The sequence below is a fragment of the Silene latifolia genome, chromosome 1, assembly GCF_048544455.1.
Source record: "Silene latifolia isolate original U9 population chromosome 1, ASM4854445v1, whole genome shotgun sequence".
NCBI classification, from domain to species: Eukaryota; Viridiplantae; Streptophyta; class Magnoliopsida; order Caryophyllales; family Caryophyllaceae; genus Silene; species Silene latifolia.
This window is the reverse complement of record NC_133526.1, coordinates 176,127,550-176,151,108: the sequence shown is the minus strand read 5'-3', so window position 1 is coordinate 176,151,108 and position 23,559 is coordinate 176,127,550. Positions and strand designations below refer to the sequence as shown.

At 37.8% G+C, this 23,559-nt stretch overlaps 2 protein-coding genes across 2 annotated transcripts; both read left to right on the top strand.

Moving 5' to 3' along the window:
* Window positions 1-12,304: 12,304 nt before the first annotated feature.
* LOC141588056 (uncharacterized) lies at window positions 12,305-15,743 on the top strand. The gene is made up of 6 exons (XM_074409513.1): window positions 12,305-12,416; window positions 12,500-12,619; window positions 12,812-13,259; window positions 13,348-14,285; window positions 14,346-15,611; window positions 15,727-15,743. Exons 1-6 carry the CDS (start codon window positions 12,305-12,307, stop codon window positions 15,741-15,743), a joined length of 2,901 nt encoding a protein of 966 aa, XP_074265614.1.
* A 277-nt stretch (window positions 15,744-16,020) lies between these two features.
* Window positions 16,021-16,884, top strand: LOC141588050 (uncharacterized). Its single transcript, XM_074409508.1, has 2 exons — window positions 16,021-16,224; window positions 16,645-16,884. Exons 1-2 carry the CDS (start codon window positions 16,021-16,023, stop codon window positions 16,882-16,884), a joined length of 444 nt encoding a protein of 147 aa, XP_074265609.1.
* The last annotated feature ends 6,675 nt before the right edge of the window (window positions 16,885-23,559 follow it).

The window sequence follows — 23,559 nt, the reverse complement described above, 5'->3', positions numbered from 1 at the left end:
ATGTGATTAAGGTCATGCGTCTGTATATGTAAATGTGGTGTGTAATTTTAATGTGAATATGATAAATGTTCGACTATGTACTGGTTTTTAGAAGCATTGGGTCGTTATTGTTTGTTTTATGCATGTTAAGGGTGTATTGAAAAGAAATTTTGATTTGTATACAAACCGATTTTGGAAGGGTTGTCTTAAAACTGTCATAAGTCGAGTTCTAGAAAAGATATTGCTGTGATTCCAAGTTGAGGTGATAGCTTGTCCTCTTACGATTCTAACGATAGGTCACACGCCCAGAGTGACCAAGTAATGAGTGAGATATGACTGTTTTACGAAAACTGGACGGTGCTGAGAACTGCGCCTATACTCGACCGAGTAGTCCCTACTCGGCCGAGTGTCTTTTATACTCGACCGAGTATTCCATATTCGGCCGAGTAATCTTTCTGTGATAATACTGTTTAGCGTCTGGAGTCGTGAACTCGGCCGAGTAGTCTTATACTCGACCGAGTAAGGTCTACTCGGCCGAATATTCCCAATACTCGACCGAGTAATCCTTCTGCGACAATTGAGTTTGCTTCTGGAGTCGAAAACTCGACCGAGTACCTTGTACTCGACCTAGTATGTTATGTATTCGACCGAGTACCTCGTTGGGCGGCCACTTTGAGTCGGTGGCTATGTTCTTACATTTGTTTTGAGTCGGTGACTATGTTTTACTTTTGTTTTGAGTCGGTGACTATGTTTTACTTTTGTTTTGAGCCGGCGGCTATGTTTTTCATTGTTTTGAGTCGTAGGGTATATACACATGTATGTTTTGAGTCTTAACGCCTTCTTTTATATGTGAGACGGTCTTGATACGTAAGTTACCGGAAGTTATGACATGGAGAATGACGGCTTATGAGGGTCATGTGTTGGGTAAGGAAGACATGTGTTAATGTAGTTGTGAAGGATAGTGGAAAAAAAAAAAAAAAAAAAAAAATGATGAGCTAATCGAGGTAAAGAGCATGTTTTGTGAGATATGATGAGTGAAATAGTCGTGTATTGAGTAGTATAAAAGTAAGTGTATATGGGCAAGGGTGATGTAAGTGTAAAGAAGCATGAGAATGAAAGATTGAGATGAGAGATACGAATAGTGACATTTCGGGATGTGTAAGGACTTATAGAGGGAGACGGTGAGCATCGTGTTGCTTAAGGATATATGTAATGAAAGGTTGCTTTAGATGGATGGAGAAGAGGGGTATATAGTTAACTTAGATAGAGATACGTTGCGACGTGGAATTAAAGATGGTGACCAAGTTTGGGAATTTGGAATTTTCACGATGTGAGCCTAGTGAGTAATTCTTTGGGCAGCTAACGGTATGAGATGAATTTTGGTTTCCTAGTGATGTAAAAAGGGAGATGCAATGGTTTGAACTTTAAACGTTGATTTTATGGATAGATTAGTGACAATGGGGACTTATAGTATAATGAGAGAAGACTCATGGTAAGAAAGAGTGAGATGATATCGACATAAAATAATGGGAATTGAGTTGGAGCATTGTGAAGGTAACCGGAGCACTAGAGAGTTAGATAGAAATAATGAAGAGTTGAATCATTAAGGGAGTTTGTCGAGGGTAACAGAAAAGAATAAGGGGAGTAAAACTAGGAACATGTTCACTGAGGAAATGTGATATAAGAGTAAGGAATCGTAGAGATGTACGATACTATCATGAGAATTTGAGTTACAGTTATGTAGAAGTTCCAGGACAACATGATAATCATGAGTTTCGAGGAATTAAAGAAAGCAAAAGTTGGGTAAAGAATTTGTACGATATGAGATTTTGGTGGTGAGTCGGGTGACGATACAGTTACGGATGAAATTGGAAATAGTGTTGAGGTGATTTTGTTGATATATTTGATGTTTGTTGTTTGGGATGAGAACCAAAGGGAGGAAAAGGATTGTTATATTAAGAAGTGATAGTAAGAGAGTAATTGCATGGGAGGTGGTGGTGTCATAATGTTGTCTAGTGGTTAAGGATGAGGGTAAATAGAGAAGTTAGTCATTCTAAAAAGGCTGTTTTGTGGAGGCTTGGTTGGTATGTGTGGTTTTGAGGGACTGTAAAATATGGATATATGAGGTATTCGCTGGTAATTGGGTACTGATGATATGACTACGTTCGTCGGGTGGTGATAATTGAGTGTATGAGAGGGTATGTTATGAAAGGCACCTGAGTTAAGTCCGGATAAGAGGTATTCATTGTCAAGTGGTAACTTACGTGATCAGGATTGACTAGTTGGATGTGATTACGGGTCTCTGATATGTGTAAATGTTTGTGTGAGGTTCTGACCTCACCAGAAGTGGTATGGTGTGATAATTATAAAGTTGTTATATGAATGTTTTGTAATTTATGTTGGGTACGGTATACTATTGGAATGAGGTTCAAAAGGTAATAATTTGATTGATCTGGCATGGATAGTTAAAATTGTATATGTATTCATGATATATGTTTATTCCATGAAAAGTATGGATGGTATGCATGAGATTCTTGCCTATTTATTCCGTATGATATATGGTGTTGTGATCTGATAAAGGAGTCTTGAGTAAGTTTTCTTGTCCGTGATGTTATATTGAGTCAGTGTTTAAGGGATTGTGTATGTCGTGATGTCTATCAGTGTGGTTGTGGTGCCTCGGGTGGTGATCCGGGCACGGTATTTAGTGTTGTGATGCGGGCATTTTCGCACTGCGGTACGGTTGTGGTGCCGGTTTTGTGATGCCGTCACCGGTTGTGGTGGAGTAGGTGAGATGTTTATGTTACGATTTTTCGTAAGTGCTTACCAGTTAAACATATATTGTTGTTTGTTTGCTGCTGTTCCTGGTGAGTCTTGGTTGAACATGCAGACTGCTGTTTGGTTTGTTGATGTTTCTTACCAGTTTCAGTTTGGGAATGCGGGTAGAGTATGATATAAAAGAGAGTTGTATATGTTTTGTTGTTGTCATGGTATAGTGATATTTTGTTGATAGGATACAGTTGTGAGAAGTTGTTACAGTAATTTTGACCTTGTTTCAGGATGAGATATCGGTAGTCATAGTCATGACAAGTGATTCGTGGAATATGTGTTATAATGATCTGAAAGCGGCAGGCGGTTCATAATCTTTTGTTGAGATAGTGAGTGCAGGATATTGGGAATTGGTGTCATGTTAAGTTCTGTATGAGTTTTGCGGTAATGAAAGAAAAGAACTTGAGGATCTAGTATGAGAGTAAGTAACAAGTGTGGAATGTGAGTTATGCTTTTGGTGATAAGAGCTTTATATAGTTTATATAGAGAGGTGTGTCATGTTGCGGTAATGTGGAGGATTTGAAGTTTTGGGTTTAGCAAAGATTTTGAAATTTAAGGATGAGAGTTGTTTAAGTAAGAGAGCCTAAGATATATGCATGACGTCCGTTCAGATTATAAGTGGTTATCTTTGACACGCGGTGGTAAAGGGGATAATGAGAAAATATAGCTAGGATTTAGTATTAGCGAGTTACGAGGACGTAACATTTATCTTAAGAGGAGTAGGATGCGATAAAGGATAAAAGAGATTCTGATGGTTGTACATATGGTAGTATAATTGGAAGTAGAGTGTTGGTGTAGCATAAAGGTCGGAAATTTGTTTTGATCAAAGGTCATGACCGTGCTTGTAGTAGTTCGATGTTTAGCAATGAGAGAATATTTCAACAGTGTTGACAGATGAATGATAATGATTATGAGACTAATAGTTTTGACAGTTGGAAGATGATGTTTATGTGTTTGAGTAAACTTCGAGGACGAAGTTCGTTTTAAGGATGATAGGATGTAACATTCCGTTTTGATGATTGATCTTCTTTTGTGGATTGAGTGCTATTGAGTGTTATGGAAGTAATACAAGGTTGGCGACATTATATTGTGGTTATTGGGTAATGTTATGGAGTCAGGATTGAGAGCATATGCTATAGTTGAGACGATATCGTGAGCCATGTTGTGGAAGGAAGAGTGGTTTGTGGAGTTGGTGTTAAGTGTCCATGTTTTATAGGTTGGGTTAGAACTTCGCGGTCGTGTTTTTGTTGTCTTGCTTTGACTCGGGATAATGATTTTTTGTGGTGACTTGTATAGCTCCTTGGTGTTGTTATATATGGTTAGTGTAGTCTTGTGGCGTAGTGTTGTGCTTTGTTTTATAGTAGAGTGTGAACTTCGGGACGAAGTTCTTTTTAAGGGGGGAAGATTGTAACACTACGGATTTCCCTTGGTGACTACTCGACCGAGTAGAGCCTACTCGGCCGAGTAGTGTTGAGGGTGTGTGTGTTTTGGTTCTGCCGAGGAACACTCGGCCGAGTATAGTGAACACTCGACCGAGTATGGGACACTCGGCCGAGTATACACTTACTCGACCGAGTGTCCGGTTTGGCGGAGTGTTATTTTGACGGTTTGATTGGGAAACGTTTAGGGTTATTTTTATATACCGCGTCAGTTTCTAAAACATTATTTCAAACATCATCATTTTGACGATTACCCTAATCATTCCCTAATCACTTCCTAATCATTCCCTTGCATCGTGGTGTGTACAATCTTCGTAGTTTTGCGTCTAATTCCTCATCCTTCTGTTGGTAAGTCCTTTTCTATGTTGTTTGTATTCTTTGGGATTACTGTATTCATACATGGAGTTGGGAATATGGGGAGATTGTGCAATGTGTAATTGTAGTATGTGATTATTGTTGTAGGTGATGACGTGATGTTTGTTATGCAATTGTGTGGTTGATTACAGCATAGCGGATTGCGAAAAGGTAGGGTTTCCCTACTCAGTTTACTGTCAATTGATTTGAGATTGTGCTTGTTGTAATTGTTGTTATCTGCTGATCATCGGAATATGGAGATTGTTGTGACGATGTTGGTATGAGCGGATTGAGATGGCTGTGATATCATGTGATTGTGATTGTGGTGGAGTCACTTGCGGGAGTGGCTTCACACCCTAGTTCGCCCTCCGTGGAACCCGCCACGGGAGGGGATGTGCACATTAAGGGACAGGGATTGTTAGTCGCTCGTTGATGAGCTGGACTAGGTGGGGATGGGCTGCGGTCACCCATCGGCGGCGAGGATTACCCGTTGCGATGGGTAATAATGGCGGGCTACACACTTCGGTGTGTAGTCGATTCTTGTGTGAGATCGATGATCAGCTGGTTGTATTGTTGTGGTCTTATATTGATTGAGTAGTACTGACCCCGTGTTGTTGTTTTGTAAAACCTGCGGTGATCCATTCGGGGATGGTGAGCAGATTGTGACAGGTAATGCAGATGTTTAGCTATGGGACAGTCATGGGGAGTCACCACGTCAAGTCTAGCTTCCGTTGTTATGAGTTTAGATGTCTTGGATTTCATTTGTATTGAGACCTTGTACGTTTATTTTGAGTTGGTCTGAGATAATGTAATCTTTAACTTATATACTTTGATAAATGTTGTTTGGAAATTGTAACTTTGATATACTAACCTCGGGAAACCGAGATGGTAACAGCCTTTCATGCTAGGGTAGTCCTTGGTAAGGTACCTTGGTATGAGGGGGTGTTACAGATTGTCACAGAAACTCAATATAGCAAATTCAATCAAAAAGTTGAGATTATGGCACACATCCAGAGCATTCCAATTTCGAGCATCACCAAAGAAACATCAAGGACGGAGCAATTAACTGTTCGGGTTATGAGATTGTGGTACAGAAAGTCGGAGACAAATCCCAAGGAAGTGAAAGGTGTAGAACTCATCCTAATTGATGAGAATGTAAGTCTCCCTTTTCCCCTTTTCCTGTGGTGTTTTTCAAATTATTGTCACAAGGTATTAACAAATATGAATGAATGCAGGGAGACACAATTCGGGCATCATCAACCGAGGTCGACTCGCCTTTTCTTAGAGCACCTTAATGAAGGGAGCACATACAAAATCAGAAGGTTCAGTGTATCATCAAACCGAGTGGGACTTGACATGGCAACAATTCACCCGTGCAAGATTTGGTTCGAGTACAGCACTAGGGTGGTACCCATTCCAAATGTAGATATTCCTCTTTCTACCCATGCTTTCTACACTTTCAATGAGGTCGTGTTTGGAGCAATGCCAAATAGACTTTATATTGGTAAGCAACAATGGCCTACAATTAATTTTTCATATATGCACCCTAAATGTTAACTACCAACTGAAAAATTCTGTTAACTAACAAGTGAAAAATTCTGTAACAGACGTAATTGGAAGGTTGGAGCACATTTATCCAATAAGAGACAACAATGGCAAGAGAAGGAGGACTATTGTTTTGGGCAATAATCTGTAAGTCGACTATATTCTATAAACAATATGCCAAACTTAACACCATATCAAAATAATCATTACAAACTGTTTTTTCAGGAACCAAAACATGTGCTGCTCATTGTTTGGGGATTACCTTCAGCAAATTTCAGAAATCGAGCAAGAGTTCATTAACAAACCAAAGCCAACATTGGTCATGCTTTTCGTAAAACGATCAGTTTATGAAGGTATAAAATTCTGGTCATTCAAATACCTTTTTCAGCATTACAAACACTTTGATTACTTAAGAAATTTAAGAAAAAAATGTTTAAAAAAATTGTCTTATTATTTCCTACTATGCAGGGGAAGTTAGCATAACAACAACATGGGGTGCAACAATGATATTGGTTAATCCAGATATGAACGAGGTGAAAGTGTTCAACAATAGGTATGACATCTAAATCCGTTTTATGTGATGTTATTGTCTTTAGGGGAATAGTAGGTGCATTAATTGTTATTGACCAGAAAAGGCACAACATGAAAACTCCAGAAATCGTCCACCAAATGAAGCAGTCGATAACCGTCAAAAAAAATATTTGATAAAAACAGTCCAAATACAATCCAGAAACATTTTGAGTTCAAATTTTTTTTAACATTCCCACTTCAGCTTAAATTAATTAAGCCATTTTTCTTACCAGTTTTCCAGATGATGATGAACCCATCTTTGGGGCTCTAGAAACTGCTGGGTACCATCCTCCAATCCTCGCAAGTGCAAACATCAAAACACTATCAGAGATACCAAATTTAACCAAAGGAGGGGCATATGTCACAATGGCCAAGATTATTGAGTTAGATACATCTGGTAGTAGTTGGTACTACTACTCTTGCAAAGAATGCAGATCAAAAGTGAAGCAAGAAGAAGATGGGTTGTGGTATTGTGACAGGGAAAAAATTAACAATAATTGCACAATGAAGGGTGTGGGGGTGACATCACCAATACCAAGGTTTCAAGTTAAGTTTATTGTGACATATGAAGATCCAGATTCGGTTGAGTTCATTATTTGGGATGATGTAATGGTTGATTTGCTTGGGAAAACAGCACAAGCCATCCTTGACGAAGATGAGGTAACCTAAAACTCATTTACATACAATTTGCAATAATATCTAACCAACTTATAATGTTACTGATTAACGTTTAAATATCGTTTCAGATGTACAGTGTCGTCCCTCCCCCAGATTTCAGGCCCCTACTTGACAGGACATTTGTGGCAAAAATAAGAGTGACTGATTTATACAACATTCAGCAAAAATCGAAGTCATTTGGGGTGATCAGTTTATGTGATGACCCATGAACAATTGCCAAGTGGGATGCTATGAATAATGCAAGAAAGGTATAAGATCAATTAATGACTAACATATACACACTTTATTTTTGTATGTTTCGTTTTACTAATAAATATTGTCCTCTCCTTTAGGAACAAGCAATTTCAACTTCGACAAGGGACACTTCGAAATCAGATTCAATAATGGTGAATTGAATTTTAACTTGAACTAATTTTTTTGATACTAATGGCTTTTTAGTAACAATTATTTTTTGTTAGGAGCAAATGAGAGAGATGATTGAGTCCGAACCTGTGCTGAATTCCCAAGAGATCACACCACAGAAAGGTGTCGTGAAGACGACTGAAGCATCCGACAAATCATCTGCCACAAAAATGAAGGAAATCAAGTTAGGCAAGCAGCCTATGGAGTTCTAAAAAACATTTCAGCTATTAAGCAATTTCTGAACGTTGTTAACGGACATTTCTGTTTTTGTTTTTGGACTGTTGTTTTATGTTCTATTTTGGACCAAGGTTATTTTAAGTTGTAATCGAACAATTTAGGTCGTCATATTTAAGATAGATTTGTAGCAGGTTTAATATGCAGCCAATCAAGAAGCTAAAGGAGAAACGGATGGCACAACACTTAAAACATGGAGCTTAAAGGAAAGCAAAGATTGGATGCGGTTTTAAAGAAGCAACATCGGCGATCCTTATTTATGTACTATGTTTTTTACTATTGTATTTCAATTCCCACAAAGAATTAATGAACTTTCGTCATCATTATGAAATTTAATTCTTTCATTTCCAGTTTACGATACATGTCATTAGTCATTAATAAGTGAGAAATTACCAAAGAAACACGGTTTTTTACAGACAACAATAATAGAGTACATTCAATATCCTACCAATGAGTAAATGAAAAATGTTGTATGAGTATTTGACTTATATTGAAAATCATGGCAAAAAAACGGATGAATGGAAGGGCAGAAATTTAAAAGCATAGTCACGAAATGTGTAAGCAAAAACGTCTTAAAAATCAAGGTCTAAATTTTTTCAGCTTAATTGACGGTTTAAACAGTTATAGTAACTATCCATGATGCACTACTTGCAGTTTATAAGTTAGTGGGCAATATTTGAGTCAACTAAATGAAGTAGTTGTAGCATAGTCACGGAATGTGCAAGCAAAAACGTCTGGAAAATCAAAGTCGAATTTTTTCCAGCTTAACTGACGGTTTAAACAATTATGGTCAACTATCCATGATGCACTACTTGCAGTTAATAAGTTAGTGGGAAATATTTGAGTAAACTAAACAAAGTAGTTTTGTAAGTTAGTGGGCAATAGTTGAATGAAGTAAAAGTAAATCAAACACATTTTAGTTTACCAGTTTTTTTCGATGAATTAAAAAGAAAACCAACTAGAAACTGTCCACATATTTTGCATCATCTTGAGAAGCATCAAAACAGAGGTGGGTTAAACATGGAAAAGGGCAATTCAAGTACAAGCCAAAAAAAAAGGAGACGGCCGCAAGGAATGAACAATGAAAACAGTAAGTTTCTTAATTTATTTCTATGAATTAAAATCGGTTACATTGTGTTATTGCTTACTTAACTTTTTCCAACTTTGACGAACAATATGCATGCTTCGAATGTTATTGGTTACTTAACTTCTTCTATCTTTCAGGAAGAATATGCATGCTACCAATGAACCTGCATTTTAGTAACATATTTTCATTAGATTAAGTTCATATAAACTTGACAAAATTGAAAGCAAAAAAAAGTGTTGGTAATAAGAAATCAAACTAAAACTTAAAAGGAAACTTTTTTAAAGAAACAAAGACTGAATAACACTTAACTTATATTTTTGAAACCTTCCCTTCCAAATGTTTCTACAAGGAGCAATATAAGAAGTGTTAGTAAATTATGTTCCCAAAAGGGGAAATATGAAATTGAAAGGTATATTAGAAAAGAGAATCAGTAAACGTACTTAACTTTTCACATGTCGATAATTGATCTGCAATGAATGTTCTGCAAACAAGTGTAGAACAATTACTATGATTTGTATATTATACAACACATCTCACAACTGTGAAATCAAAATGAGTTTGAAATCAAAATGAGTTTACAAATGTAACATATTGAAACCTGAGTGTGAAAGACAACAGTTGTATTGGTTGGTTTGGGATAGGACCAACAGTTGGGTTGGGTTAGGTCAGTCTAGGTTGGGTTGGGTTGGGTTAGGTCAGTCTAGGTTGGGTTGGGTTGGGTTAGGTCAGTCTAGGTTGGGTTGGGTTGGGTTAGGTCAGTCTAGGTTGGGTTGGGTCAGTCTAGGTTGGGTTGGGTCAGTCCAGGTTGGGTTGGGTCAGTCCAGGTTAGGTTGGGTCAGTCCAGGTTGGGTCAGTCCATGTAATTGGTCAGTCCATGTAATTGGGTCAGTCCATGTAATTGGGTCAGTTCATGTAAATGGGTCAGTCTATGTAAATGGGTCAGTCTGTGTAAATGGGTCAGTCTGTGTTGGCTTGGGTCGGGTTAAAACCCGTGTTGGGTTGGGTCGGGTTAAAACCCGTGTTGGGTTGGGTCGGGTTAAACCCGTGTTGGGTTGGGTCGGGTAAAAACCCGTGTTGGGTTGGGTCGGGTTAAAACCCGTGTTGGGTTGGGTCGGGTTAAAACCCGTGTTGGGTTGGGTCGGGTTAAAACCCGTGTTGGTTTGGGTCGAGTTAAAACCTCATTTAATTTGGGTTGGGTTAAAACCCGTTTAGATTTGGGTCGGGTTAAAACCCGTGCTGATTTGAATCCAATTTTAGGTAAGGTTCTACCCAACATGTAATTTTAATTAATGAATCTAGGGTTTTAAATTGTCACAACAACAAAAACGCAGCAATCTTGAATGACAACATATCCTATAGTCAGATTTCCAGATTTTTAAACATTATTTTCAATAACATAGATAAATAATGAAGACTAACATAACAACTCCATTAAAAAAATTTAACATCTCTTTTAAAACAGATTGAATTCATTTTTAAAAAAATATTTTTACTAGCATTTCTAACTCATTATAGTCATAGATCTAAAAAAAAAAGTGTTAAAAAACGCAATCAAGGAACTCACCATCAACAGATCATTTTATAATATATCGAAATAGAGCATCTTTAATATGAATCTGAATAAAACCAAAGTTGGAAGCCTTCACCTTCCTCATGAATATGAATCTGCATGCAAGGAAAAGATGTTTATTTTGCATTAATATTTAATCAAAAGCGGCATGTATTGAACATCTTCATTAAGCGCCATAAAAATGAACAAAAACAAAACGCGGATCTTATTTTGCATTAATGAGATCCGTATTTAACAGATCTGCTATATTACAAAAAAAAATTGCAAAAAATATTAAGAAAAAATGATTTAAAATTGTTAACAGCATGTGTATCAAATAAACTTATAGATCTAATAAATCTCATTGTAAAAAAGCAAGAACTGAAATTGATCTTTAAAAAAAAATTATATGTCGATTTTTTAATTAGCAATAACTCAGAAAATTCATAGATGAAAGAAAATAAACAACCATTTAAAAAAAAAATCGATTAAAATTTGAAATTACTTTACAAATCGGCGGAAATAACAAAGCATATACTAAAAGTGAACTTACCATTAGTAGATCTTGAAAAAACGCTCCTAAGAAGACCATCCATAAAGGCGATAAGAAGATGTAGGAGGCTCAAGGGTTGGGAATCGGATTTAGGGAGGACGACGGAGGGGATGGTAGTAAGCGATCTTTAATGATGAAAGTTAGGGTTTCATGGTGGATGGTAGTGTTGAAGATGTAATCAGAGAGTGAAGTAGAGAGAGGAGTGAGAGAGAGAGGCGAAGGCATGTAATAATAAAGGGGAGACGGAAATGTTAGGGTTTGATGGAGGGGATGGGTTTAAATAATGTGGGTTCAATTAGGGTTCAATTAGGGATGGGTTTATACATTGGGCTTCAAAGTGGACGGGATTGTAGAAGGGGAGACGGAAATGTTAGGGTTTGATGGGGGGATGGGTTTATATAATGTGGGTTCAATTAGGATTCAATTAGGGATGGGTTTATAAATTGGGCTTCAAATGTAGTGGACGGGATTGTAGAAATGTTGATAAATGACGATAAAGGATGTGCAACAAATTGGGCTTGAAATTGGTTTGGACGTGAATCATAGAAAGGTTGAGCCCAAAATTCTATTTCTGTCAGCCCATGTTTGATATTGTGTGTGTTTTTATTTTTGTTCGCGATGTGTTTATATACGGTCCACGTAGTTTACGTTGTTAAAATGTACATAATAATATAACGTTTGACATAATTTGTCTATGCCGTTATGCTTTACCAATATAGGAGTTCATACAGCACAAAGAAACTTGATGATTACGGACAATACGCCACAATCAATGTCAAATCCTCGAGTACCGCTATGTGACATTACGAACGGTACTTCTTTATTTGTAATTGTTAATATTTCAATACATATATTAAAGTTTTTGAATTTTAATTTATATCCTTTTTCATTTGTTGTTTTTACAAATTTATAATACGGCAGTACCAATTGTGAACATTTCAGTTTCTCATACCCCATGTCATGAAAGCAGAAGAACAATCGTAAGTGAATAGTTAGCGATAAGAACCCCGCCAAGTAACGTTTCTAATGATCCTACTCCATCATATGCCAACACTGTTATTCTAACGCCTAATCAGTTACGAGCGAGAATGGCAAGAGAAAAAAGACAGTCGCGAGTCTCTAACAAACGTGCTGGTAATGTTCATAGTGACGTTTCTCAAAAAACGGTCAATTTTACACCAGTAACCTCCAACGTCACAGGTATATATCTATATTTAATTTTTTACATTTAACACGTATTAATGTTTGTGACATTCTTAATTTTTATTAAAAACGTTGTGTAGAACTTATATGTAGTCCGACCGATGTTGTTGAACGCTTAGTGAGAGATCTATGTGCTGAATATGGTGAAACTTTCAGTGAAGTGATTCCGTCTGTAAACCGAATTGAACAATCATCCGATAGTTCTGTTTTTAATGCATCTTATTCACATGGAGAATCTTCGAGAACTCAGTAAAATACTTCTGTGCCGTTAAATAATGATGGTTAGTTCAATCATGACTTTTTATTTTTTAATTTGAATTGCAACATGCTTTTGTTGTTGTAGTCTAATTTTTATTTCTTAATTTATGAATTTTGTTTTCAAAATTGTTTAGCATGGGAAGGCTATTGGGACTGTGGTGATGCAGAATATGAGTGCGAGAAATGTCACGCGTTGATGTGGTTTGATGAGAGAAAAGATAAAAGACGTGGTACAAGACGTCCTAAGTTCTCACTTTGTTGTTCTGATGGAAAAGTTGAACTCGCATTTTTACAGCAGCCGCCTGAACTTATAAAGTCATTGTTGACCGGTCAGCATCGATTTAGCAACCATTATAGAGAAAACATTAGAGCTTATAACTCGATGTTCTCATTCACTTCTATGGGCGGTAAAATCGATCATTCCATCAATCAAGGTAAAGGACCGTACACGTTTAGAATGGGAGGTCAAAATTGTCATCGGATAGGGACTTTGGTACCGATCGGAGATGCAAGGCCAAAGTTCTGTCAACTTTACATATACGACACGGAAGAGGAAGTTCAAAATCGAAAAAATGCCATTAGGTAAATATATTTCCTTTCCGTAATAATTTTTTTTTTTGTAGAGTATAATATTTTTTTTCGTAGGCAATAATTTTATTTTTAATTGTAGTCCAGGGGATCCATCAAGGTTCAATGACGAGTTAATACGATTGTTGGAAAATATGATTGACTCTCACAATACAATTGCAAAGACATTTAGGAAGGTTTGGGATAGACTGACTGTAAATACAGATAGTGAAGTGAGTATCAAACTTATTTCAAGGAGATCAAGTGATGGAAGAACTTACAATATTCCAACAGTTTTAGAGGTAGCGGCTTTAATTGAGGGGGATATTGGTCCACATATGGAGAAGCGAGATATTATTGTGAGAAGGTCGTGCGGTGGTTTACAGCGGATATCTGAGTTGCACCCTTTATACACCCCCTTACAATATCCTTTGTTAATTCCATCAGGAGAATATGGGTATAGGTCAGGTATCCTACATAGTGATTCTTCTATTGGTGTTAGCACGAGTGACCAACCACGTGAAGAAACAACGTGTAGGGAGTGGTTTGCTTATCATATTATAGAGAGACCACCAGATGTTGAATTTCCAACGATCTTATTATCTGGTAAGGCATTCCACCAATTTTTAGTTGATTGTTATATGCTGGTCGAATCGCATAGGCTCAATTTCATTCGTTTTAACCAAGATCGACTTCGAGTTGATAATTATAAGAACCTCTCAAATGCTGTTGGAAGAGGAGATGTTGAGCCATCTTCGGCGGGTACTCGGTTTATCGTGCCTTCTTCTTTCCCCGGAGGTGACAACTGGAAAAAAGCAAATTTCCTCGATACCATGACTATTTGTAAGTGGTTTGGTTATCCAGATTTATTCATCACTTTCACCTGTAATCCAAAGTGCCCGGAAATAGTACGATTTGTTTCTAAAAGAGGCTTGCGACCCGAGGATCGTCCAGATATTGTCTGTCGCGTATTTAAAATGAAGCTTGATGAGTTGATTAGGGACTTAATGGATCGACATATTTTTGGAAGAGCGCGAGGAGGTACTACCAATTGCTAATCTTTTAATTTAATATATCGTTTCTGACATAGCATTACTGTAGAAAAATCTAATGACATTTATGAACGTGTTTTTGCGATCGTGTATACTATTGAATTTCAAAAACGTGGACTCACTCATGCCCATATAGTATTGTTCCTACATCGGGAGGACAAATTTCCTACAGCCGCAGATGTCGACAAAATCATTTCCGCGGAGATTCCTGATCCGAATACAGATCCCGTCTTACATAGTGTTGTTTGCGAGTATATGCTTCATGGACCGTGTGGTAAAGCAAAGCCCTCATGTCCGTGTATGGTGGGAGGCAAGTTCTCAAAATATTACCCAAAGCCGTGCACCGAGAGAACAACGGTTGACGGTGATGGGTACCCTATATACAAGAGAAGCAAGAAAGGAGTTACGGTGATTAAAGATGATGTGCCCCTGGGAAATGATTTTGTCATTCCATATAACTCTCAGTTGTTGCTGAAATATCGGGCTCATATCAATGTCGAATGGTGTAATCAATCTAGATCCATAAAGTACCTATTTAAGTACATTAACAAGGGCTCTGATCGAGTTACCATGCAGTCGTCTTATACACGACGTAATGAGGAGGACCCTGGTCGATTCGATGAGATTAAGAGGTTTTACGATTGTCGATATCTCTTTGCATGTGAAGCCGCTTGGAGAATTTTTGGGTTTGATATCCACTACATAACTCCTGCTGTTGAAAGGCTACAATATCATCTTCCGGATGAGAAACCTATAGTCTTCCACGATGATGATTGGGTTGATGAGGTCGTAGAAAAGACTTCGGTCGGGGTGTCACAATTTCTTAATTGGATGGGCTGTAATAATTCGACAGTACAAGACATGCAGGTTGCTAAAGAATTATTGTACTGTCAATTTCCAACCAAATTTGTTTGGAAAAAGAAACTTCGTCAATGGAGCCTTAGGAAAAAAGGATTTACAATTGGTAGGTTGGTTCACGTTCCCCCGCAATGTGGTGAATTGTATTTCATGAGAGTAATGTTGAATCACGTTAAGGGACCAAAATGTTTTGAGGATATTAGGACTGTGAATCAGTTTGTTCATCCGACATTTAGAGAAGCATGTTATGCATTGGGATTAATTGGTGATGATCGAGAGTATATTGCAGCTATCAACGAAGCAGCTGATTGGGGGTTTGGCTTCTACTTGAGAAATTTGTTCGCGACGTTATTATTTTGTGGCACTTTGTCTATGCCGAGCAGAGTCTGGGACGAAACTTGGCAACTGCTATCGGACGACATCCTTCATAGGCAACGAACTATTCTTAACAATCAAGGTGTGTCTTCATTTAATAGTAAACATTTACCGCTATTTTAATTAGAACAACTTTAAAACAATTCTTCATATTTCGTATTCTTACCTTCATCTATTCTATGAATTGATTGCTGCAGTATATAAAATCACATAGATAATATTGCAACTTTTTTAACCACGATTTACAAATGACTTACGATGAAGAGTTGCAAAATTATGCACTTATTGATATTGAAAATTCTCTTCAAATAAATGGTAGTTCACTTCGTCGATTTGAGGGAATGCCGTTCCCGACATGTCCGCAACGACACATCATCGAAATAGTTTAGTCATGGATGCGTTGTCGTACGATAGACAGATCCTTGAGTGAAGAACATGAGATTCATTATCTTCAATGACTCAAGCGAGCGAGGTTGGTGTATAATGAAGTGATGGAAGCTGCTTTAAATAACAAAGGAGGGGTGTTCTTCGTTTATGGATATGGTGGAACTGGGAAAACTTTCCTTTGGAGAGCTTCGTGCGCCTGTTTTAGGAGTAAGGGCGATATTGTTGTGGTTGTTGCGTCAAGTGGAATTGCAGCAACATTGATACCAGGTGGTGTAACAGCTTATTCCAGGTTTGGAATTTCCATTAATGTAACGGAGGATTCCATATGCTCCCGAATTAAGCCCTACAGTGATTTAGTCAACTTTTGATATGTGCTAAACTCATAATATGGGATGAAGCACCGATGACTCATAGGCATTGCTTTGAGGCCCTTGATAAAAGTTTAAAAGATGTAATGCGTGTTTTGGACGTGGGAAATCTTTGAAGTGCCGTTTGGTGGGAAAGTTGTGGTATTCAGGGGTGATTTTAGACAGACATTACCGGTTGTTTCAAAAGGAAGTAGAGCGAGATGTTGTGGTCGCATCCCCGTGTTCATCGTATTTATGGTCTTTCTGCAAGGTATATATATTTCTTTCTTTTAATATCAATATTACCGTTTTATGTGAGTCTTAGTTAAATTAATTTTGTCGTCTCGTATTTATATAATTTAAAACGTATACCACTTATAGGTACTTAGATTGACCAAAAATATGCGATTGCAAGTTGGTAGTTCAACGGACAATGTTGAGGAGTTACGAAAATTCTCCGAATGGCTCTTGGAGATTGGAGATGGTATAGCAGGCGGTGAAAATGATGGAGAAGTTGATCTAGAATTACCAAACTTACTAATTCGGGATGTGACGAATCCTATTAAGACATTAGTAGATGTCACTTATCCTGGATCTGCTAGCACAATTGTGGAATCCTAATATCTCCAACAAAGGGCAATCCTGGCCCCTACTCACGAGATTGTTGAATCAAGAAATGAATATGTTTTGTCGCTTATTAAAAAGGATGAGAGAATTTATTTAAGCTCCGATGAGGTGTGTAGTGATGCCGAGGTACAGTGTGACGGTGACATTCACTCTATTGAATTCCTCAACAAAGTATTAAATGTCTTTGGACTCCCGAATCACCAATTGAAGTTGAAGGTCGGTGCTATGGTGATGCTTCTGCAAAACATTGATCAATCACGTGGGTTGTGTAACGGCACGAGACTAATTGTGACTGATCTGGGGGCACGCGTGATAAGATGTACTATCTTAACTGGTAGTCATAAAGGTGATAGAGTGCATATTGCTCGACTAACACTTACTTCATCGGACACCAGTAGATTTCCGGTACGTTTCAGTAGAAGACAATTCCCCATCGCTGTTTGTTTTGCAATGACGATAAACAAGAGTCAAGGCCAATCTTTATCTCAAGTCAGCATCTATCTTCCAAGTCCAGTGTTTAGTCATGGCCAGCTTTATGTCGCACTTTCCAGGGTCACCCGAAAAGAAGGCTTGAAAATTTTAATTTGTGACTCAGATATGCGTACTTCTACTACGACCACTAATGTAGTGTATCATGAAATTTTTCAATTTTTAGAATAATTTGCATTTGTTAAAGTTGATTATTAGATTATATTTCTTTTATCCGAATGTAAAGTTTTGTATGTATGCATTTTTTATTTACAAGAGTAGATAACGTTATTTCCTTATAAACCAGTGCATGTGAACACATGTTTTTAACAAATTTAAACATTAATTATGTACATCGTTGATTTAGACCATTTAGATAGGTACAATAGAAATGCAAAAACAAATATACATTAAAAAAAAATCATCCTGGCCCAAATACATACCCGTGCAATTTTGCACGGGTTTAAAACTAGTTGGAAAGAAAAAGAAAAGAAGTATCATAAAATCAACAACACATTTATTTATTTATATATTTATTCATTTATTTATTTATCACGATTTAATTGTGATGACAATACATTTGGAACTCATTTTTACAACAATTATTATTTCCAAGCAATGACACGGTTGATTCCTGAAATGTGGTTCCAAAAATTCATTCCGTCACTTTTTGCGTCCCAAGTACATGCAATTCCAATACATTGCTGTTTATGAGTTTCACTCTGTCCAACTGCTATGAAATCTTTGACACTTCCCTCAGAACAAGTCGCATTACAAACTACTTTGTGTACCGTTGGATCAAACGTCTTCTGAATATGGTGATCTGCGGGGATTATATGTGGTCCGAAAATCGTATTAACATTATCCTTACAATTAAGGTTGAGAGGGCCACTCAACTTGTTTCTAACTGTTAGAACGTATTCTACTACACCATCATCAGCTTCGTCATTAGCAGTAGTCCAAGGGAGTGCCCCACAGATCAATGTCGCCAATATTACAAAGTAGCACAAATATTTCATTTTTGTTACGTATTTGTTCTCAAAGTTGATGAATATGGTTGACAGTGTATATACATTTTGTTTACAATCGCCTATATATAGGCGCTGTTTGGTAAACAGCATATTGACCAAATTTTAGCATATTCAAGGCTTTTAGTATGTTTGACCAATTAATATGCAAAAACAGATTGCAAATAGCAGATTAATTTCAGCATAAGCAGATTGCAAAAAGGGTATCATGTATGAATGTATCGAATCTTTAGTAGGTATTGTATATTACTCCCTCCGTCCCGGTCAATTGTTGTCCTTTCGTTTTGGCACAAAGACCAAGGAAAGAGGAATAAGCCAATAACTAAATGACATGTGGAACAAATTGAATGGGAATGATCAAATTACTCATCAAGTTCATTCTTAAAATAGAAAGGACAACAAATGACTGAGACACCCCAAAATGGAAAAGGATAACAAATGACCGGGACAGAGGGAGTAACTTGTTAATAAATAATAATTAATAAAAGGGTATCATGTATGAATGTATGATATGATATTTTAAGGAAAATAAATATTTTGTAAACTGATATCGAATCTTTAGTAGGTGGATATGAAATATAAACTTGTCTTCCATATCTCAAAATTCATAGATATTGCCTTGAAAACGATATCTCCTATGTTTTTATCAATTTTGATTTTGCAAAATAAGTATACACTTAGAGCAAAGCGACCCAACCCGACCCTATAGAACCAGAAAATTAGTTGTAGCGAAACCGAACCAGACCCCGATCCGGCGCGATGCTTAACCGATAAATGATAGTAGTCTTGTTTTTCAAGCATGGAGAGACTCGACCCGAACCGTGACCCGATAATTACTCAATCCGATGGATGACCTCATATTGACTCAACCCGATGAATAACCGGATAATGAACTAGCTTAATTTAACAAGGGTGTAAATATGACCAAATTGACAATCATCTTATTTGTTTACACTTAAAAATACAATTAATACACCTACACATTAAATAAACAAAAGAGTACTCATCTAAAATTAAATGCCTAACAAAAAAATATATGCTCATAACCTGACCCAATAATGACCCAACACGACTTTCCACCCATTAATGACCCGACGCGAAGATGACCGAACATGAAATCTAATCGATCTAAACCAGTCACGGACCTGACACAACCTGAACTCGATTTGACCCAACTTCATTTAACTCGAACCATAACCGACCGAGTGAACTGATTGCCACCTTTATATACCCTACTAGTTGTGGACATGGGCCACCCCTGTGCGCACTGGTATGTAAACTCTGTAATATTACGTATTTCTAGGTTATATTACTCGACCAATTACTATTGTTGGTTTTGTCAAGTTTCTGTTTTGGGAACACTCGACCGAGTTGGTGATGCACTCAGTCAAGTAGGGTGCTACTCGGTCGAGTGTGTCGAGGCACTCGACCGAGTGTCCGGTGAGGGAGGTGTTTTTGCGCGGTTTGATTACGATGATTAGAGAAGTTATAAAATCATTTTTATCAGTTTTTAAACATCATTTAGAAAGCCTAATTACATTTCTATACACTTTCTAATCACCTTAATTACCATTTAAGCAAGTGTTCGTCATTTTGGGCATTTCAGAGTTATCATTTTCATTTCATTTGCGTAGTAAGTCTCGATCTCCGTTCGTTATTTTATTTATGTTTGGTTAACTTTAATTTGGGTTGATGGGAGAAATCATTAGCTTTTGTTTTTAGGATCGTTGTAGTAATCGTGATTATATCATTGTTATGTGACGAGTTTGCAGAGGATCATTTGTAGTTGATTTCTTGCTTGCTTTCGGATTTGCGAATAAGTTAGGGTTTCCCTACTCAGTATAGTCATATGGTTAATTACGATTATTGTGATTTCATGTTTGGATGATTATATATTCATTATTGTGATTATTGTTGTTAATGTTGATATTGGATGTTGGCTGAGTTGTGGATGATATCGTGGAGCCATGTCGGGAGATGGTTTCACCCCCATTTATTGCCTCTTATGACTCCTATCATATGTGGATATGCACATTAATGATCCATGTTCGCTCGTTGCGATGAGTAGGGCTTTTGATGTTCAGTGCTGCGGTCTGACATTGGTAGGCGTGGGTTCATACACAGGTTATTATGGAGTTTAGAGTTTATTGAGTGGCATTGGTTGATCATATGAACTATATTGATATTGTGTTGCTGGGTGATTAGTTGTATAACTGTACTAACCTTGTACGCTTTCAAAACTGTGGTAAACCATTTGATATTTTCTACAAATGGAGAGCAGTGATATTAGCAGGTGTTGATGTTTGAGCTTGCATGCGGGTTGGATGGGACACCGGCGAGTCATCTATATTTCATAGCTTCCGCTGAGTCATCAGACAATTATTCTTGCGGTCATAGTTTTGTATTTTGATTTTAGGATTTTTGGAATCATGTAATTGTTTAAGCTTTATTCTACTTTAATAAATGTTTCAGTATGGTGTATTTGATATGTACTACCTCGGGTAACCGAGATGGTAATGCTTTCATTTTCTAAGGTAGGCCTTGGCAAGGCACTTTGGTAAATAGAGATAATGTTACAAAGTGGTATCAGAGCAACGATTTTGGAACCTAAAACCAATGAACCAAATGAACGTAGGGTGTATAATAAATTGACTCCGGGTAGAGATTGTTACGAGCTACCGCAAAGATTTGGAAAAAGTCCCGAAATTGCACTATGGTCCTTACAATCTCGAGCCATTAACTACGGGGATGTGATACTGGATGAAATGTGTGATTTGTGATTCGTTATTTACATTTGTGTAATAGCATAAATAGATGATTTTTTTGTGAAGGTGGTGAATGTGGAATTGGAGTGAAGTGATTATAGTATGAGAGCTTGTACTTCAGGTGTTTATTTACTACGAATCATGTGTATAGGAACATGTAATATAGGACTTCTATGATTTATGGGGTCGGGATATTTGATGGGAGGCCTGTTTTGAATGACTCGACCGAGTGGGGCATGGGACTCGACCGAGTGCCTCTGTCACTCGGCCGAGTGGGGTTTATATGATTTTGGGAGGAGTTTCTGTTTATGTGTACACGACCGAGTGGGAGGTGTTACTCGAGTGGGGGTTACTCGACCGAGTATTACTCGACCGAGTGCACTCTCGGAGGACGGGATTCTGTTTTTAGCCGTAGGTTATGTACTTATGTTTGCTTTGTTATTAGAAGTTCAAAATGCCGCCAAAGAGACCCGCCGCTTCCGCGAGAGTCGTTAACATGGCTATTGATGATATAGTGAAGATGATTGAGCAGAATGACGCCCTTACTGAGGCCCCATAGAACGTAGGGAAAGAAAAGTTAGTGGTAGTAGATGCATCCACACTTAGCACTGTTATTTCACGCCATCATCCCACAATCTACGAGGCCACAAGTTCACCCAATCTACTTGACAATTGGATTCGTGAGATGGAGAACATATTCGAGGTGGTAATTGTCCGGAGGACATGAAGGTGGTCCAGGCTGCTTTCTATCTGAGGGGTCAAGCTGGAGCATGGTGGTATAAGGAGAAAGGGGCTATGCGGGAGTTCTAAAAGAACCAAGGATAAAAAGAAATAACTTGGGAGGATTTTCGAGTTGAGTTGAAACATGAATTTGTTCCGGAGCACATTAGGGTGTAGTTGAGGGCCGAGTTCGACTCTTTTTTCATGACTGACACCATGATCGCGTAAATGTACTATATTAAGTTGAGGATATGCATCTGAGCCAGCAGGTCTTGGCACTCCGTTTTGCGAAAGGGTTAACATTCAAAGTCTTAGAAAAGTTATCAGCTGGAGTGCTTACTGACTTGAAAGAAGTATACGAGAGGGCTGGGCACACTACATGACTTGTGAATATGGACAAGGAGGCTAAAGAAAAGGTCACTGAAAAGCGTAAGGCTGAGGGTGGTAACAACTCACATTACAAGCGAGGCAACTTCAGCCAAGCCAAGTCTTATTCTAGAGTGTTTAGCTATGGCGGAGGGTCGCGTTTTGAAGGAAGAGGAGGACGGAGTGTGAGTGATATTTCTGGATTGACGTGCTTCAACTGTGGTGGTGCTGGCCACAAAATATTTGAGTGTAGGAGCTATAGAGGGGGAGGTTACCAGAGGTCGTATCAGAGAACTCTTATTAGATTCCAACGTAGAGTATGGCTAGCAATCGTGTGGCTGGGACATGGAATAACCAAGGGAATCAAAGCAAAAAAAAGTGATGTCTACAACCGTGCTAGTGGGTTATGTTATCGTCCGAATAACAATGAAAATCAGAATTCACCAGCCAAACCTACAGCATCGGCTAGTACGGTATAAGGAGTAGGCTACAAAACCAGTGGAAAGTTATTTATGATGGATAAGCAAACAGCTGAGGATGATGCTCACGTCGTCACTCGTACGTTTCTGATCAATAATAAAACGACTTTTGTTTTATTTCATTAGGGTGCTACCCATTTTTTTGTGTCTTCGAGTCATGCTTTGACCATGGGATTAGGGGGTATTTGAGTTAGTAAAAGATAAAGTGTTTATACTGTCGGGAGAGTCTTTATCTTGTTGTAAGCTGTATAAAGGGATGTCTATGGTTGTCGGGGAGGTATATTTTCTGGTTGATTTTTTTTAGTTTCCTTTAGACGAGGTTGAGGTCATTGTGGAAATGGAATGACTGGGTAAGTATAAAGGCAACATCAATTGTCATCAGAAAAAAGTTTCGTTGAAGGGTCCTAAGGGGGTTAGAGTGTCTTACCGAGGGTTTTTAGTGAAACCAAAAGTCAAAATCATATCATTTATGACCTTAAAGTAATGATTAAGTAAGGGGTACCCTATGATTATGTGTTATGTAAGAGACACTAATGTTAAGGACCCAACAGCATCAGACATACCAATTGTTCGGGAATTTGAGGATGTTTTTCTAGATGAAATACTGGGATTACTTCCGAAGAGGGCTATTGATTTTAGCATGGAACTTAAACAAGGAACGTGACCTATATCTAAGGCCCCTTACGAGATGGGACCAAGAGAATTGGAAGAGTTGAAGAAGTAGTTGAACGCGTTGCTCCATAAGGGGTACATCAGACCAAGTGTGTCACCTTGGGGTGCACCAGTGTTATTTGTGAAAAATAAAGATGGTAGTTTGAGGTTATGCATCGATTATCGGGAGTT

Bases quoted from the DNA above. Each gene is read 5' to 3' on its own strand.
- LOC141588056 (XM_074409513.1), top strand. From the start codon at position 12,305: ATGGCAAGAGAAAAAAGACAGTCGCGAGTCTCTAACAAACGTGCTGGT. The intron at 13,260-13,347 runs GTAAATATATTT...TTTTAATTGTAG, and splicing joins AATCGAAAAAATGCCATTAG to TCCAGGGGATCCATCAAGGT. The intron at 14,286-14,345 runs GTACTACCAATT...GCATTACTGTAG, and splicing joins TTTTGGAAGAGCGCGAGGAG to AAAAATCTAATGACATTTAT.
- LOC141588050 (XM_074409508.1), top strand. From the start codon at position 16,021: ATGGAAGCTGCTTTAAATAACAAAGGAGGGGTGTTCTTCGTTTATGGA. The intron at 16,225-16,644 runs GTAACGGAGGAT...TACCACTTATAG, and splicing joins GGTTTGGAATTTCCATTAAT to GTACTTAGATTGACCAAAAA.